This window comes from Piliocolobus tephrosceles, chromosome 8, assembly GCF_002776525.5.
Source record: "Piliocolobus tephrosceles isolate RC106 chromosome 8, ASM277652v3, whole genome shotgun sequence".
NCBI lineage: Eukaryota > Metazoa > Chordata > Mammalia > Primates > Cercopithecidae > Piliocolobus > Piliocolobus tephrosceles.
The window spans coordinates 133,606,443-133,623,881 of record NC_045441.1 but is presented as its reverse complement, the minus strand read 5'-3'; the positions used below and the strand labels follow the sequence as shown (position 1 = coordinate 133,623,881).

Here is a 17,439-nt window from a genome sequence, read left to right as displayed (position 1 = left end):
GTCATTCATGTAAACTTACATTCAACGTTGTTGAATGCCTCTTTTGGCAGTGTAGACTTTGCTACAGAGAAAAGGGCCATTGGGTTATCCAAATTATTAGCTCCTTGCTACTGACATCTTACTGAGTTTTACCATGAACCAGGCTCTGAATCTCTGAAACTGATGCTCCGTCCAGGTGGAATGAATGAATGAGCTAATGTCCTGCATTTTGATGTTTGTCTGCTCTTCTTTCTTCTTTAGAGTCATCTCAAATCCTTTTCTAGTTCATCTTTACCTTAACACAATCTGGACTGTGATCACTGCATTTATTACAATTAGATTTTTTTCACTCGAATATAGAAACCTAAAATAATAGTGACTTGTACAGAATAGAAATATTTTTTTTTCATTTTTGCATCCCCAGCACCTAATTCAGGACTTGACACTTATTACTTGAAATAATAAATGCATTACCTTGCCCGATTACACTTCACTGGTATAGTGATAACAAAGCAGGATTTCTTTTTTTTTTTTTTTTTTTTTTTTTGAGACGGAGTCTCGCTCTGTCGCCCAGGCTGGAGTGCAGTGGCCAGATCTCAGCTCACTGCAAGCTCCGCCTCCCGGGTTTACGCCATTCTCCTGCCTCAGCCTCCTGAGTAGCTGGGACTACAGGCGCCCGCCACCTCGCCCGGCTAGTTTTTTGTATTTTTAGTAGAGACGGGGTTTCACCGTGTTAGCCAGGATGGTCTCGAACTCCTGACCTCGTGATCCACCCATCTCGGCCTCCCAAAGTGCTGGGATTACAGGCTTGAGCCACCGCGCCCGGCCAACAAAGCAGGATTTCTTAAAGCTAAGTCCGTGGACCACCTGTGGTAGAATAACTTGCTTGTAAAATGTAGATTGCCATGCCTAATGCCAAGGGATATAATTTGAAAGGTGTAGAACAGGGTCTAGAAATTTTCATGTCTTATAAATTCCTCTGGGTTATCTAAGAACCACTGAGAAGGAGAAGAAGGGAGAGGAAGAAACTGATTTGTAGTCTCACAACCTTCTAATAAATTCTCATAAAGTAGTGGCAGGGGCTCTGTTTCCAGTCCTGGCTCCTGAACTCCTGGTAGGACCTTTTGCTTCTAGGAGTGCTCTCCGGAATTAAGGCCAAGATTAGGAAACGGCTTAAAAGTTGATTCTTCACTTGTGTAAAATAAGATTTGAGGCAGGTAGTGAAGTGCTGGAATGGAGGAAGATTCACGAAGTCATCAGCAACCCAGGCTCCTTTACTGATGCCCTTGTTCTTATGATCCAAGGTGGCTGCTAGAATTTCATTCAATGAATCTATCAATTCTTACTTGCAGATAGCAGGAAGGAGAAAGGAAAGAAGTAGAAGACAAATCCCTGTTTATTTTAAGGAGACTTTCCAGATATTACATAGAAACTACATACATCTAAGAACTTAGCCTTATGGACCACATTTTGCCACAAGGTTATTTTTTTCTTACCTGGCCCAGTAAAATGAACAAAAAAACCCATCACGATTCTATTACTAAAGAAGAGGCCATTACTGGTTTTCACAGTAATCGTTCATTCTAAATCTGCCCAAATAAACATCCTGGATTCTGTTGACCTCTTGACAAGTGATTTTGCCAATTCTCAAAACCAGCCATCATTCCCATCCTATCTGTTTACGCCCACTCCTATGTCTCCTCCTTATAATCAGTGGGAAAAGTGCTAAACTTATAGACAGATATGATATCATATTACCTTTTAGTTAATTCCAATTAGATTTCTATTTTTAAAATTGTGGATTGTCATATCCTGTAATCTGTTTTTTACAACAGTTGTTTTAAAAATGTTCCATATTCCACTCTAATTCTCCCCTTATACTTTATTTTACCTTGTTTTAAGTAGGGGTAGGTGCAGACTGGGCACGGTGGCTCACACCTGTAATTCCAGCACTATGGGAGGCCGAGGTGGGTGGATCACCTGAGGTCAGGAGTTCAAGACCAGCCTGGCCAACATGATGAAACCCCGTCTCTACTAAAAATACAAGAATTAGCCAGGTGTGGTGGCGGGCACTTGTAATTCCAACTACTGGGGAGGCTGAGGCAGGAGAATCACTTGAACCTGGGAGGCAGAGGTTGCAGTGAGCGAAGATGGTGCCACTGTACTCCAGCCTGGGAGACAGAGCGAGACTCCATCTCAAAAAAATAATAAATAAATAGGGGCAGTTGCAGTGGCTCACACCTGCAATCCCAGCACTTTGGGTGGTGGAGGATTGCTTGATGCTGGGAGTTGGAGACTGCTGCTTACAAAAAATAAAAATATTAGCTGGGCATGGTGGTGTGCACCTGTAGTCCCAGTTACTCAGGAGGCTGAGGCAGGAGGATCACCTGTGCCCAAGAGTTTGAGGCTACAGTGAGCTATGATTGTACCACTGCACTCCAGCCTGGGTGACAGAGTGAGACCCTATCTCTTAAAAAAAAAAAAGAGACATTCTCAGTTTTGAGGCACATGATGTGCCTTCATGTGCCTCAGTCTCAGCCCTTTTTTTTCAGTAGAAGATAACGCCTTACAGGTGGTGGTGGTGGGGTGGGGGGACATGCCATTTCTCTTGACTGCTGTTCAGAGCAGTGCCGGAACAAGGCGTGCTCTGAAAATAACCTGTTGAAAGAACAAACGGATAATTTCCCTTCTTCCTCTTACTTCCCTCCCCTATTTAAGATATAAGATTCTTTCTATATTTAAAATATTTTATCTTTGTTCCATTTTTTTTTCCATTTCTCACAGTTAACTTTTTATATTTTAAGGAAAGGTGACTATTCTTCCTTCTTAATCATCTCCTGACTGTTCACTAATCCCTTGGTCACTTCACTATCTTGAGTCTCCCTCTATGAATTTTCAGATTTTCTTTGAGATCCTCCTCCCCTTGGCCTCTTGTTCAATCTCCTTGACATTTCTGTAGCATGCTGTGTTATCAACTGCATGTTCTTGGAAATACCTTCTTATCCTTCTGCCTTTATGGGTTTTCCTTCTGTATTTTCTCTGTTGACCTCCTTCGGCTCTCTTATGGTAGGAAAACACAGTGTCTTTGCTTTCATCTTTATTCTTTTCTCTCTTTGCCCTCCCATGCTTTGTGCAGTATCTCAGTGGCTTGCCTACTCTTTTACCTTCAGCTATGATCTCTATATGGATTTCCAAATTATATAAATTGTGTTTACTACTCATTACTGCATCACTCTTTTTGTAGATGTTGAGATGCCTCAACTTAAATTCCTGTGTTATCTTAAACATTATGTTTAAAATTACTGATGTTAGTATTAATGTCCTATGATCAAATCATTAGGGCATTGCTTCTGAAACTGTTCACTGGAGTAACCCTAATGAATAAGGAGAGCAGCTTCTTGTGAACTGTTTTTCTTGTCTAGAAAGCCCCTTCCTTTTTTCTTTGCACCTTCTTTCTCTTTGTAAGATCAAGTTCAAAAATCTACATTTCACAAAACTTTCTGGGATGACACCAGACTTTATTGGCTTCTTAGCCTTTGAACTCCCGCTATACTCATGTGTCGATTTATCTGGCACTCCTCCTGTGCTTCTCTTATATTGTATTTTGAATAAATCATCTTTATTGTAAGTGTCTCATCTCACAGCTTGTAATCTTATCCCTGTTTGTACTCCCAGTGCCTGGTATACAATTGGCACTTAATAATATTTGCTATGGATGATGGCATGCCGTTTTTATTTATTTATTGTGTTCCATTTCTAACAGTGAGATTGCTTAAAAAACAATTTTTCTTAAACATTTTATTTTTCACAAATGAAATGGAGGGTGCTTGGACTGAACCGAATGACAGATTTTCAATACCTGATTGTACTTGGCTTCGCACTATTTTAAGTACATTATAAAAGATGTGGAATGATTGTCTCAAAAGTAACTTTTCTTCCTCTTTATCTTTGGCGTGTCATTAAAAACCTGGAATAAGAGAACTGTGAGAAGACCTAGTAAGATTTGTGAAAGCGCTCAGGACTTTGCTTTGGAAAGTCCAAAATTGGGTAAGGGTGGAAGGAAAGAAAGAGAGAAAAAGAATAGGAATGAATGTGAAAATACACACCCACTAGACCCCATACCGTTTGGTAAATAAGGTCGGGGTGATATAAAACCAGCTAGGTAGAAGGTAGTTGTGTCAAAGTAGTGGATATGTTGGAAGGATGAGAATTCATATCAAGAACATTTGTACTCCTCACCGCCTACAAAAAGTTTACCCAGTTGTTTCTATGATACATTGCTCAACAATATGGTAATGTGACAGATATACTAAGTAAAGTAGGACCTGTTAATGTATGATGCCTTTTAAAATTAAGGTATGGGAAATTCGCTGTGATTGCACTTAGCTCTCTGTATACTGAAAATCTGGACTAGTAGGGTATGATTTTAGACTCATGTAAGGGGAACAAAAGACTCAGTTCACTTAGGTATTTTATTTTGCTTTCTTTTTTTCTCTAGGGAATTTGAAGTACTGCCTTGTAATTCTTAATCAGCCTTTGGACAACTATTTTCGTCATCTTTGGAACAAAGGTAATCTTAATTAGCATTTCTATTTCTTTGCTTGCTTTCTTAATTTGAGACTGACCAACATGACTATTAAGTACCCTGAAACCTGACTAAAAAGTGGAATTCATAATACGGTGATTCAATTATTAATGATTAGAATAATTTATTGTTGCTTCTCTGTTAAACTGTTTAAAAGTGATTTCCAAAGCATGGACCCCCAAGGACGGAATACTATACTGTATTTCAGAACTACAGTGTGGATATTAAGCCTGAATCCTCAACAAGTATTTGTTCAAGTGTAAATTATTTTGGGCACCAGTGATAGCAGAAAAACATCCACATGCCTCATTTGTTGTAGCATCCAATAATAAGATACCTTCAGGGTGATCAGATTTGCAAAACCAAAAATGAAGATGATGCTAATATGTAAGAACCTCTTGGGGTGCTGAAAAATATAATTAAAAATGGGATAGTGTCACAAAATGGATACTGTTGGAAGGTTTTGTGTAAGAAACAGGCTTTATTAAGTGTTTATTTACATTATTCTTTAACTTTTATAGGATTACCTCTAGGTTGGAAAATAATGTTCAATATCATTTGCTGTTTTGAATCTTTTTTTTTCTCCAAAGGAGCATTTTTGTTGTCAGTGGAAGTTTTAGACCAAGGTAGATAGGCAGAAGCACTTGATTCTTGACGCATTGATGCATATTTTTGCTATTCCTGATTGCCTCTTATCATCACAGAACTCTAGTATTCTCAACATTATGTTTATGTTTCTTTTTTTTTTTTTTTTTTTTTTGAGACGGAGTCTTGCTCTGTCGCCCAGGCTGGAGTGCAGTGGCCGGATCTCAGCTCACTGCAAGCTCCGCCTCGTGGGTTTACGCCATTCTCCTGCCTCAGCCTCCTGAGTAGCTGGGACTACAGGCGCCCGCCACCTCACCTGGCTAGTTTTTTTTTTTTTTTTTGTATTTTTTTAGTAGAGTCGGGGTTTTACCGTGTTAGCCAGGATGGTCTCAATCTCCTGACCTCGTGATCTGCCCGTCTCGGCCTCCCAAACTGCTGGGATTACAGGCTTGAGCCACCGTGTCCGGCCTATGTTTATGTTTCTTAGAATGCAAACCCCACATGTGAATAAGCTCACATCTGTAGTTGAGATAGTTGTGATAGTAGAGGGAATAAATCATCACAAGTGATTTTTGTATAAAGAACTTTGTTTGTCTAATATGATTACAGCGGAAACTCTTGGTGTTCTAAATTGAACTATGCTTAAGTTAGCTTAAAATTTCACATTATAATTGTACAGACATTTCTCTCAAATTAACACCCCACTAATTAGGTAGTTATTCGAATGGCTGTAATGTCTGTCGTCATTGTGTCTGTAGTGCCTAGTGCAGTATCTGTCACATAATTGCTATTAATGACAGTACATGGAAGAAGGAATTTAGTGTGGTTTATATTGCTAGAAAATACTAAAACTGGTCAGGCACATCCTTTCTATTTGAATTTGTTGTATCAGATATTGTTTGGGGAGAGTGTGACTGACTGTTTTATTGCAAACATTAGAAATAGACAACCATAGATCCAAACTGCTGGAGACATTGAATATTCAGAGCTACATCTAAAGAAGTCTGTTATATTTGAGGGAGTTGAGAGTCTTAATTTTGCACATAGTGTGAATGATGTAGATTTTTGAGCCAACCGAAGTTCCTCATTTCATTAGTTTTTCTATAAGGATCAGTCTGTACCTGAAAAAAACTAAAGGTATCTGAAGTATCAGATATACTGAAATGGCTAGTTAATTCTCATTTCCAAAATGACTTGTCTTTTTTAGGTTATTGAGATGTTAGGTTCTTTCACATATATGCTAGGATAATCCTTGGTGTTCTGGAGCCTTTAACCATTGTAAGAAGCAGGCCTATTGATAAACACTAAAGAGTAGGTTTTTTGTGATTCTCTTAACAGAAGCTGTGCTTTTTTATGTTTGTAGTGTCCCCTTTTGTGTTTCTTTTCTTCCGAGTAAAGGCAACAAAATAGGAAAGTACTGTGCTTGAGTTGTTAATCTTAACATAGGAAAGGCTTAGGAAATGTATAGGACAGCATTGAGAGTTTGGGAGAGGAGACAGTATTATGGGTTGGGGTATTAGCAAGTATGAAGTGGCTTGAGGGTACTGTCCGCGTTACCTTTTAACCCATGTGCTCAACATTTTCTGTATCTTCTGTTCTGTGATAAAAAGATTTATGAAGAGCTGAAATCAAGGGATGAAAACTGGGCTGTTAAAATGGGTGAAAACTTCAAAATGCAGAGGAATCCGAAGAGCGTTGCATAGTATATAAGACTCCTGCATAAAACTGGCAATTTCACTTTATGTCAAGGACTTCTGTTAAGTAGGTGTTTCCTGAGATTCATTTCAGGGGAAAGACTATGTTGAAAGTGTATCTTAAAGTTTTTTCCTGCAATGGTTAGGGGATATTTTTACCAGCGGCAAATCCGTAAGGGTCTGCAGCAACCTGATCCTTGCCTGCTCAGGGAAAGAATTCAGCTGAGGGGCAGAAGTAGGTTTAAGGTAAAGGGAGAGACTGAGGCAAGTTTTAGAGCCAGAGTGAGAGTTTATTAAAAAGTTTCAGAACAGGAGCAAAAGGAAGCAAAGTACACCTGGAAGAGGGCCAAGTGGGTGACTTGAGAGATCCGAGTGCCCTGTTTGGACCTTGATTTGAGGTTTTATACATTGTCATAGATTGGGGTTTGTGTTTCTTCTCCCCTGATTCTTCCTTTACGGTGGGCTGTCTGCATGCACAGTAGCCCAGTGGCCCAGTGGCCTGCCAGCACTTGGGAGGGTCCACGTGCTTCTTGTGTTTACTGAAGTTGTGTGCATGCTCTTTTGAGCCGCTTTTCCCTTACCAGTCAGGTATTCCTAGAGGAAGGTCATATACCAGTTAAACTCCACCATTTTGCCTCTTAGTGTGCATGTGAGCCCACTCGCCCAAATCCAGATACCTTGTAAGGAAGCAGCTGATTACCAGCTCCAGATGTTTTCTATCTATTGGGAGATTGCCTTTCCCTGGTGCCGGCTGCCACCAGTTATTTTAGAGAAACAGTTTAACACCTGCCCGACCATCACCCATGGTCCCCTGACATTCCTGGGGAGGGGCCTTCTCCTGGCGTGCTCATGTCTGCCTAACTACCTACTCTAACAATGTAAGTTATGAGATTTAGCTTAAATGCCTAAGGAGGGAGTTCAAGGGAGATTAAAATTATGGAGGTTTTAATGTATTTTCTCTTTTATACATCATGAAGTTTGGTGATTTTCTTGGTTAGAAGTCTTGGAGCATATCTCTCTACCTGTTCCAGCATTTTCTACTTTTGGTTTGATGATAAAATAAGCACTTAGGTAGGTAGATAGGTAAATAGAAAGATGGGTAGATAGAAGTAGAGTTAATATCTAACTTTTCTGTTAATACCGGAGGTTATTGCTGTTTATGACTTGCTATTGGTCTTAGCTTTACTAACTTTTTTTTTTTTTTTGAGATGGAGTCTCGCTCTGTTGCCAAGGCTGGAGTACAGTGGCACAATCTTGGCTCACTGCAACCTCTGCCTGCCGGGTTCAAGCGATTCTCCGGCCTTAGCCTCCTGAGTAACTGAGATTACAGGTGCGCACCACCATGGCCGGCTAATTTTTGTATTTTTTAGTAGAGCCTCACCATGTTGGTCAGGCTGGTCTTGAACTCCTGACCTCGTGAGCCGCCTGCCTCAGCCTCCCAAAGTGCTGGGATTACTGACTTGAGCCCCCGTGCCCAGCTACTAACATGTTTTTAAAAAATTTTTTGAGTCAGGCTTTCTTATTTCAGGAAGTGTCTTTCTCTTCCTGAAATATGTGATAAGTGCAAAAGCAGAGATATGTATGTTAGATATGTATGAAGGGCTCTGCATATTTCTTGTAGGTTAGTTATTTTCGATTGGGGTCACAATGCTAACAGTGTTCTCAAATTAGTAGTGGAGATCTCTGTGCTACAAAACATCATGAAAAACAGACATACTGGAATAAGGTTATATTGAGTGACTGTGTATGAGGTTTCTAGGAGTTCAGCACATATCCTCATTGTTAGCATGTATTCACAGACTTTCCCCACTTTTTCCACATGATTTACAGAACAGTGGCGATCATGTTAATTAGATTACGATTAGATGAACAGATTCTTTTACTGACATCCTTAAGATCACACCAGGCTATGGGCAGCATACTTATTTTCATTAAAACTGAAGTCATAAAATATTTGACGTATCAGACAGGTCTTACAGATGAAGGAGAGGCACAAGTAGCATTAGTGAATTAAAGTATAAGCAAGGTCTTTGCTTTTATAGCATTAGTTATGTTCCATTTGTTATTGACTGACATTAGTTGAGACCCTTCTGTGTCAGGCATTGGGCTGGTTGCTAGGGACACGATAGTGGCTAGAATTGAGAGTTGGAGTATGTAGGTGCAGCCTGTTCCTGTGACTGCATGTCCGAGACTCTGTCCAAGCCACAAGTGATTAGAATGAACTAGCCATGCCCCTGCTTCTTAAGAATTGATATTATTGTAATAGTTGGTTAATTGACTCTACTTTGTTCATTTCCATATGCTTTTCTTTAAAACAAAAACATTCTACCTAAATAGTTTTTAATAGACTAAATAGACTTGCTGCAGTAATTATGCAAATTTTGTGCTAGTGATTAGTATTGGCATTGGATTTATTTTAAATGAGGTAGAAATCTGCTATAAAGCACCTTACTTCAGTTGTAGTTTTTTTGTAACAAACTCTTTCCTTCTTAAATGATGCACCCCAGGCTTTCTGTAAGCCTCTTTTCACTTGATTATTTTAAGTTAAATACAACCAACTTGATATTATGTACAGTTTTATGTCCTGTAAGCTTTATATTAAAGTTTTCCTTTATCTTTCCTTTTTCATTCTAATTTATTTATTGTGGAACCTATTTATCTCACTTTTGGTGTCTTGTTTTTTTCTCATTAAAATAGAGAAATCAGATACCTGTCATTTTTACGTGTAGATTGGTTGAATACATAGTTACACTTTAATATGCTTGTATCAGTTGCTATTTTAATCCTGTTTTATCTATTGTATGCATTATTCCTGTTAGAGGAATTTTAAGGGAAACATGTTTTTTGATGATAACTTTGAAATTTTGAAATCACCTTAAGGTGATTTCTTTAAGCTGACCCTGGAAGGGCCAGTCCCCACAAGAATGCATATCCAATATAGTTTTTTCATTTGGCCTCATCTCTGTGACTACCTCTTCCTGTGTATTTCATGATTCATCTAAATAGAGCTGCCATTTACTTTTTTTCTGCGTAAAATAGACTTTTACTTATTTACATTGCAGACTTTCACCCATCCTTTAAGGTCCAACTCAAATGCCACCTCTTCTGAAAGCTTCCTTAGCTTCCCCAGGTAGAGATAGATTTTCTCAAATGTCACCTTGTCTTTCCTTGAGAATGAACTTCTTGAAAATGGATACAAAGTGCTTAGCTGATGGTGTTTTCTTAGTTCTTGTGAGACTGGCCTGGTAGCTATTGTGGGTCACCCTGACAATTGGGGAAGGTCACTGCCTGTCTTTGATGCAGCCAAAGACACGTCCTGGAAATCCTCTTGCGCTGATGTGGACCAGTTAGCAGGCTGCAGGCACATGCTTGTGCCTCCTCGTGGACTCTCTTTCTCTCTGTTTCCCCAGATTCCTCTTTGGTCTTCAGTCTCAGTTGGGTCCCTTTTGTAATTCTGCTGAACTTGAGCTGTGTCACTCACATTTTTTTTTTCTCTACTGTATGACTCCTCTGTACTTATTTGATACTTCCTGGTACACCCAATCAGAATTGATATTTTCATTAATCTCTCCTTTTATTATAGTGCATGTGCAAAAATGTATTTCTGTGTTTTTTTTGGCTTTTTGGTTTCATGCCTTTGACAGTTAAGATGCCAGTAAATGTATCATTTGAATATATCTTCTTTGTCTATTAAGATATTATGGTAGTGTGCGTCTTTTAATTATAGAAGGATATATAAGTTAGCAGTACCCTTGTCTTCTGACATTATTGTCTACAGAGATTAGTCATATATTGGGTCCTTCTTGTTACATAACTTGTTTATGTGAACTGTAGATTAACTTTATTTATTTATTTATTTACTTATTTTTGAGACAGGGTCTCACTCTGTTACATAACTTGTTTATGTGAACTGTAGATTAACTTTATTTATTTATTTATTTATTTATTTTTGAGACAGGGTCTCACTATGTTACCTAGGCTGGAGTATAGTGGCATGATCACAGCTCACTGCAGTCTTGACCTCATCAGCTCAAGCAGTCCTCCCACCTCACCCTCCTGAGTAGCTAGGACTATAGGCATGTATCACATACCCAGCTAATTTTTATTTTTTTGTAGAGGTGGGGTCTCCTCTGTTGTCCAGACTGGTCTCAAACTCCTGGTCTTAAGTCATCCTCCTGCCTCAGCTTCCCAGAGTGCTGACATGATAGGAATGAGCCACTGTGCCCAGCCATTAACCTTAATTTCATAAATATAAATTCTTTAGCTTTTCCTTAGATTTTCATCTTTAATTATAGAACCATGTGTGCATTTTTAAAAGTTAAAACCTCACAGTTTGGTATAAAAAATGTCAGTCCCCATTAACTATATATATAATTTTTTTTTTCTTTTTTGAGATGGAGTTTTGCTCTTGTTGCCCAGGCTGGAGTGCAATGGCACAGTCTTGGCTCACTGCAACCTCCACCTCCTGGGTTCAAGTGATTCTCCTGCCTCAGCCTCCTCAGTAGCTGGGATTACAGGCACCCGCCACCACGCCCAGCTAATTTTTGTATTTTTAGTAGAGACGGGGTTTCGCCGTGTAGGCCAGGCTGGTCTCAAACTCCTGACCTCAAGTGATCTGCCCACCTTGGCCTCGCAAAGTGCTGGGATTCCAGGTGTGAGCCACTGTGCCCAGACCTATTAACTGTTATTTCTGTCATTATCTTTGTTTTATGCTTTTAGTTTTTCTTTTTCATTATTTCTCATGAAATGATTTTTAAATGTAATTTCTGACAGGTTAATAAGTGAAATACTACTACAAACTAGAAAAATGCCCCTGAATTGGTGATTGTAAGACCGTGTGACCATGTGTGCTTCATGGCAGTTAGTATAGACGTTTCAACTGCCTATTTTACTTCATTCTTTATGCCATTTAGATCTCTGTCCAACTGGTATGTCAATTTTTAATGTATCCAGAAAATCACTGCCAAGTTTATATGGCTACTTAAGTTTTCTTTTTTAACATTGAACATTTTATGTATGTTTTTTCAGTGTTTGCTCCATGTTTAATTCACTTGCGTATACATACACACACTACACACACAGCTATACAAACACAGAGACACACACACCGTTTTATCTTTTGTCTGCTTCAGTGAAGTGGGCCTGGTGTGTGGATAATTTGAGGAGTTTAAGCACATTGCTAATAATTATCCTTGCTAGAGAGGCTAAGTGGTATCTTTTGTGATGCTGTACCCTCAGTGAAAGAAATTAAAATAAAAAAAACCAAAACCAAGAATTCTATTTCTATACTAACCAGGTGGTGGTCTATTACATAAAACGAGAAAGGATAAGTAGAACTTCAAAACAGACAATTTACTAGAGATGAAGTCAACATTGTGCATTTCTTTTCTTACAGTTGTTGGTGTCCAGTTCTTTAGACGGTGTGGTATCATTCTCCCAGTCAAAATGCTTGGGTCTGAAACGCCCTTTCCTGAAACACAGGCATCTTCATTTTTAACAAGTACTTACTTTCCCGGTAAAATATTTGTTATGGAGAAATTAAGGTCTTTTCTCCTTGGTGGTGGTTTTTTTTTTTCCTCTCACTTGTAATATACATTGATTAGTTTTAAAGACATCTGAAAACATAGGCGTGGGAAAGCAGTCAGAGAAACATGGTGGGGTTCACCTTCATTTTTTTCCCACATTGCATAGTGTATGGTAATATATGGAAACAGATATTTTTGCCCTGCTGTACTATAAGCTCTACATAATGTTATATGTTGGATAGATACTATTGTTCCTCCTATGTATATTTAAATTGTCATTCAATGTTGCTTCTCTTTTGTAATAATTTGTTCCAAGATTGATTCCTTCTAGAATCTTATTTTTAAGATAATGCTTTTAATTGAATATAGGTGAATTAAAGACCATTTACACTGAGCTTTTGTGTATGATTATAGATTAAAAAATAACTTGAACTTTTTTAATAGTCCTAGTTCTTGGGGGCAGCTGAGGCTTTTGAGTTTCCGGTTTTACAGTGATAGCTGCTTTGGGGTCTATGGAAAGAAACGTCCATGGCGCAGAAAACATCATGAGGAGATATAACATGCTCTCCTCCCATCAGGCTACCTGACTTCAAACTATACTACAAGGCTACAGTAACCAAAACAGCATGGTACTGGTACCAAAACAGAGATATAGACCAATGGAACAGAACAGAGCCCTCAGAAATAATACCACACATCTACAACCATCTGATCTTTGACAAACCTGACAAAAACAAGAAATGGGGAAAGGATTCCCTGTTTAATAAATAGTGCTGGGAAAACTGGCTACCCATATGTACAAAGCTGAAACTGGATCCCTTCCTTACACCTTATACAAAAATTAATTCAAGATGGGTTAAAGACTTAAATGTTAGACCTAAAACCATAAAAGCCCTAGAAGAAAACCTAGGCAATACCACTCAGGACATAGGCATGGGCAAATACTTCATGACTAAAACAGCAGCCAAAGCCAAAATTGACAAATGGGATCTAATTAAACTAAAAGACTTCTGCATAGCCAAAGAAACTACCATCAGAGTGAACAGGCAACCTACAGAATGGGAGAAAATTTTTACAATCTACCCATCTGACAAAGGGTAAACATCCAGAATTTACAAAGAACTTAAACAAATTTGCAAGAAAAGAAATCAAACAACTCCATCAAAAAGTGGGCAAAGGATATGAACAGACACTTCTCAAAAGAAGACATTTATGCAGTCAACAGACACATGAAAAAATGCTCATCATCACTGGCCGTCAGAGAAATGCAAATCAAAACCACAATGAGATACTGTCTCACACCAGTTAGAATGGCAATCATTAAAAAGTTAGGAAACAACAGGTGCTGGAGAGGATGTGGAGAAATAGGAACACTTTTACACTGTTGGTGGGACTGTAAACTGGTTCAGCCATTGTGGGAGACAGTGTGGTGATTCCTCAAGGATCTAGAACTAGAAATACCATTTGACCCAGTGATCCCATTACTGGATATATACCCAAAGGATTATAAATCAGGCTGCTATAAAGACACATGCACATGTGTGTTTATTGTGGCACTATTCACAATAGCAAAGACTTGGAACCAAGTGAAATGTCCATCAATGACAGACTGGATTAAGAAAATGTGGCACATATACACCATGGAATACTATGCAGCCATAAAAAAGGATGAGTTCATGTCCTTTGTAGGGACATGGATGAAGCTAGAAACCACCATTCTGAGCAAACTATGGAAATGACAGAAAACCAAACACTGCATGTTCTCACTTATAAGTGGGAATTGAACAATGAAAACACTTGGACACAGGAAGGGGAACATCACACACTGGGGCCTGTTGTGGGGTGAGGGGAGCGGGGAGGGATAGCATTAGGAGAAGCACCTAATGTAAATGACGAGTTAATGGGTGCAGCACACCAACACGGCACATGTATACATATGTAACAAACCTGCACGTTGTGCACATGTACCCTAGAACTTAAAGTATAATAAAAAAAGAAACATGCTCTCCTCCAATTCACTGGGAGACAGATATTTGAAAGTCTGGTCTACGTTCTTTCTGTGTGTAGAGTTTACAGGTGATGTTTGGACAAATTGAATGGGGTGGCATGGGAGAAACCATGGGCTGAAACACTTATTTATGCTGGTAGAAGAGGAACTGTGGGGGGAAGAAATATTCTATTTTTGAACATGTTCAAAAGAACTGAACAGTGTGCACTTTTTGGCATATCTAGTGGCAGAATCTCTATGAAAGTAAAATAGTCATACCTTTAGGTAAGGCTTCTTTGTTATCTAACTAGTTGTCACCAATGTGGCTTTTAGGGATTTGCTCGTTACGAGTACATGAACAGGCAGACTGCCATGTACATTTTTATCATTTAAATGTATCCAGGCAGAGATGCAGGAGGTCACTTCACCTGGAAAATACTGGACTTTAAAAGGATATCTGAGTTTCAGTTAGGATGATCTGGGAGGCATCTGTTCTAGGATTGAGTAGCTTTAGTCATTAGAATTGGAATTCTGTAATAGTTCAGCTATTATAGTTGTATTGAAGTACCAAATTGACATTATTTGTGTCCACTTCTGTGTTTAGTGTTTCATAGAACTTATGCTTTGAGCACATTTAAGTGAACATTGAGCCAAAGATCTGATGAGCAATTTGCATACTTGGTTCAGGTCCATTGAACAAAAACAGTTATGTACAAGCTGTAGTTTCTGTAAATAAGGCTGGCAGAAAAGATGTATCTGAGTCACGCAGAAATATTTGGGAGACTGCAGAAAGATTATTTAAATGTATAAGACATTTTAATATATTAGTGGTACAGAAGAAAATACTTATTTCTTTATGTGAGGCCAGAGGTAAATTCTATTCCCATCCCCCAAATGATGGCCCACCCATTTCTATTGAAATCAATATTTAATCATTCTACGTATTATCCTACAAATATTGTGAGATTTAAAAACATCTCTGTGCTACCTTCTTTCCCAGGATTCACTCAGATGAGATGGAATGACTTAATCTTTGTGTTTAGTGCCACTTCTGGTCATATTCCTCTACCACAGTTAAATGGTATCTCTTCCTTTTTTAATTTACTTCATCCACAAGCTTCTTACCATTAACTACCACCATGTTTTTCAGTAAATTACTGTCTTAGAATTTATCTCTGAAATATATTAATTCATTAGTCAATTCATTCAGCATTTGACTAATGAATGTTATGAACCTACTACATTTAACAGTAGCCAACCCAGATAGTACTTATCATGTGCCAAGTAGTGCTCGAAGAGCTTTGCATGATTAACTCACTTAATCCTTTGTCACCCTTGTGAGATCAATACTGTTATCATACTAATTCTACAGATGAGTAGACTGAGGCGCTGTAAGATTGAATGGCCAATTTTCATTCACACTTTTAGTAAATGGAAAAGCTGGGAATTAAACTCAAGCAGATAATTCAAACTGTAAATATTTGTGTAGTGTGTGCCAGGCATATGTATGTTTGGTGACTTGAATGTTAGTGTTAAGGCTTATGTGATTATGCCCTTAGCTCATAGACAAGGAGGGAGGCAAAGTTTTTCTGTGAAAGCCAGATAGTAGATATTTTCGGCCCTGCAGGCTGTGTGGTCTCTGTCACAACTCTTCAACTCTGCTGTTACAGTGCAAAATCAGCTGTACAAAATCCCACCAGGCCTGCCGTACAAGAGCTTCTGAAGGAAGCACTAAATATGGAAAGGAAAAGCCGATACCAGCCACTGCAAAAACATACCAAAATATAAAGACTATCGACACTATGAAGAAATTGCATCAAATAATGGGCAAAATAACCAGCTAGCATCATAATGACAGGATCAGATTCACACATAACCATATTAACCTTAAATGTAAATAGGCTAAATGCCCCAATTAAAAGGCACAGACTGGCAAATTGGATAGAGTCAAGACCCATCAGTGTTCTGTATTCAGGAGACCCATCTCACTTGCAGAGACACATATAGGCTCAAAATAGAGGGATGGAGAATATTTACCAAGCAAATGAAAAGCAAAAAAACAAAACAAAAAAATGGGTTGCAATCCTAGTCTCTGATAAAACAGACTTTAAACCAACAAAGATCAAAATAGACAAAGGAGGGCATTACATAATGGTAAAGGGATCAACATAACAAGAAGAGCTAACTATCCTAAATATATATACACACAATACAGGAGCACCAGATTTATAAAGCCTGTTCTTAGAGACCTACAAAGAGACTTAGAGTCCCACACAATAATAGTGGGAGACTTTAACACCCCACTCTCAATATTAGATCAACGAGACAGAAAATTAACAAGCATATTCAGGACTTGAACTCAATTCTGGACCAGGCAGACCTAATAGACATTTACAGAACCCTCCATCTCAAATCAACAGAATATACATTCTTCTCAGCACCACATCATACTTATTCTAAAATTGACCATATAATTGGAAGTAAAACACTCCTCAGCAAATGCAGAAGAATGGAAATCATAACAAACAGTCTCTCAGACCACAGTTCAATCAAATTAGAACCCAGGATCAAGAAACTCACTCAAAACCGCATAGTTACATGGAAACTGAATAACCCACTCCTGAATGACTACTGGGTAAATAATGATATTAAGGCAGAAATAAATAAGTTATTTGAAACCAATGAGAACAAAGACACAACATACCAGAATCTCTGGGACACGGCTAAAGCAGTGTGTAGAGCAAAATTTATAGCACTAAATGCCCACAGGAGAAAGCAGGAAACATCTAAAATCGACACCCTAACATCACAATTAAAAGAACTAGAGAAGCAAGAGCAAACAAATTCAAAAGCTAGTGCAGAAGAAAAGAAATAACTAAGATCAGAGCAGAACTGAAGGAGATAGCAACACAAAAAAACCTTCAAAAAATCAATGAATCCAGGAGCTGGTTTTTTGAAAAGATTAATGAAATAGATCGCTAGCCAGAGTAATAAAGAAGAAAAGAAAGAAGAATCACATAGACACAATAAAAAAATGTTAAAGGGGATATCACCACTGATCCCACAGAAATAGAAACTACCATC

General features: G+C 38.5%; 1 protein-coding gene across 3 annotated transcripts in view; it reads left to right on the top strand.

Moving 5' to 3' along the window:
• Positions 1 to 17,439, top strand: part of TPK1 (thiamin pyrophosphokinase 1) — a 383,349-nt gene that overhangs the window by 70,449 nt on the left and 295,461 nt on the right. For all 3 annotated transcript variants that reach the window (XM_023191035.2, XM_023191036.2, XM_023191037.2), the window contains one exon: positions 4,478 to 4,549. In XM_023191035.2, coding sequence (XP_023046803.1) covers positions 4,478 to 4,549 — 72 coding nt within the window. The remainder of the gene's footprint in view (positions 1 to 4,477; positions 4,550 to 17,439) is intronic.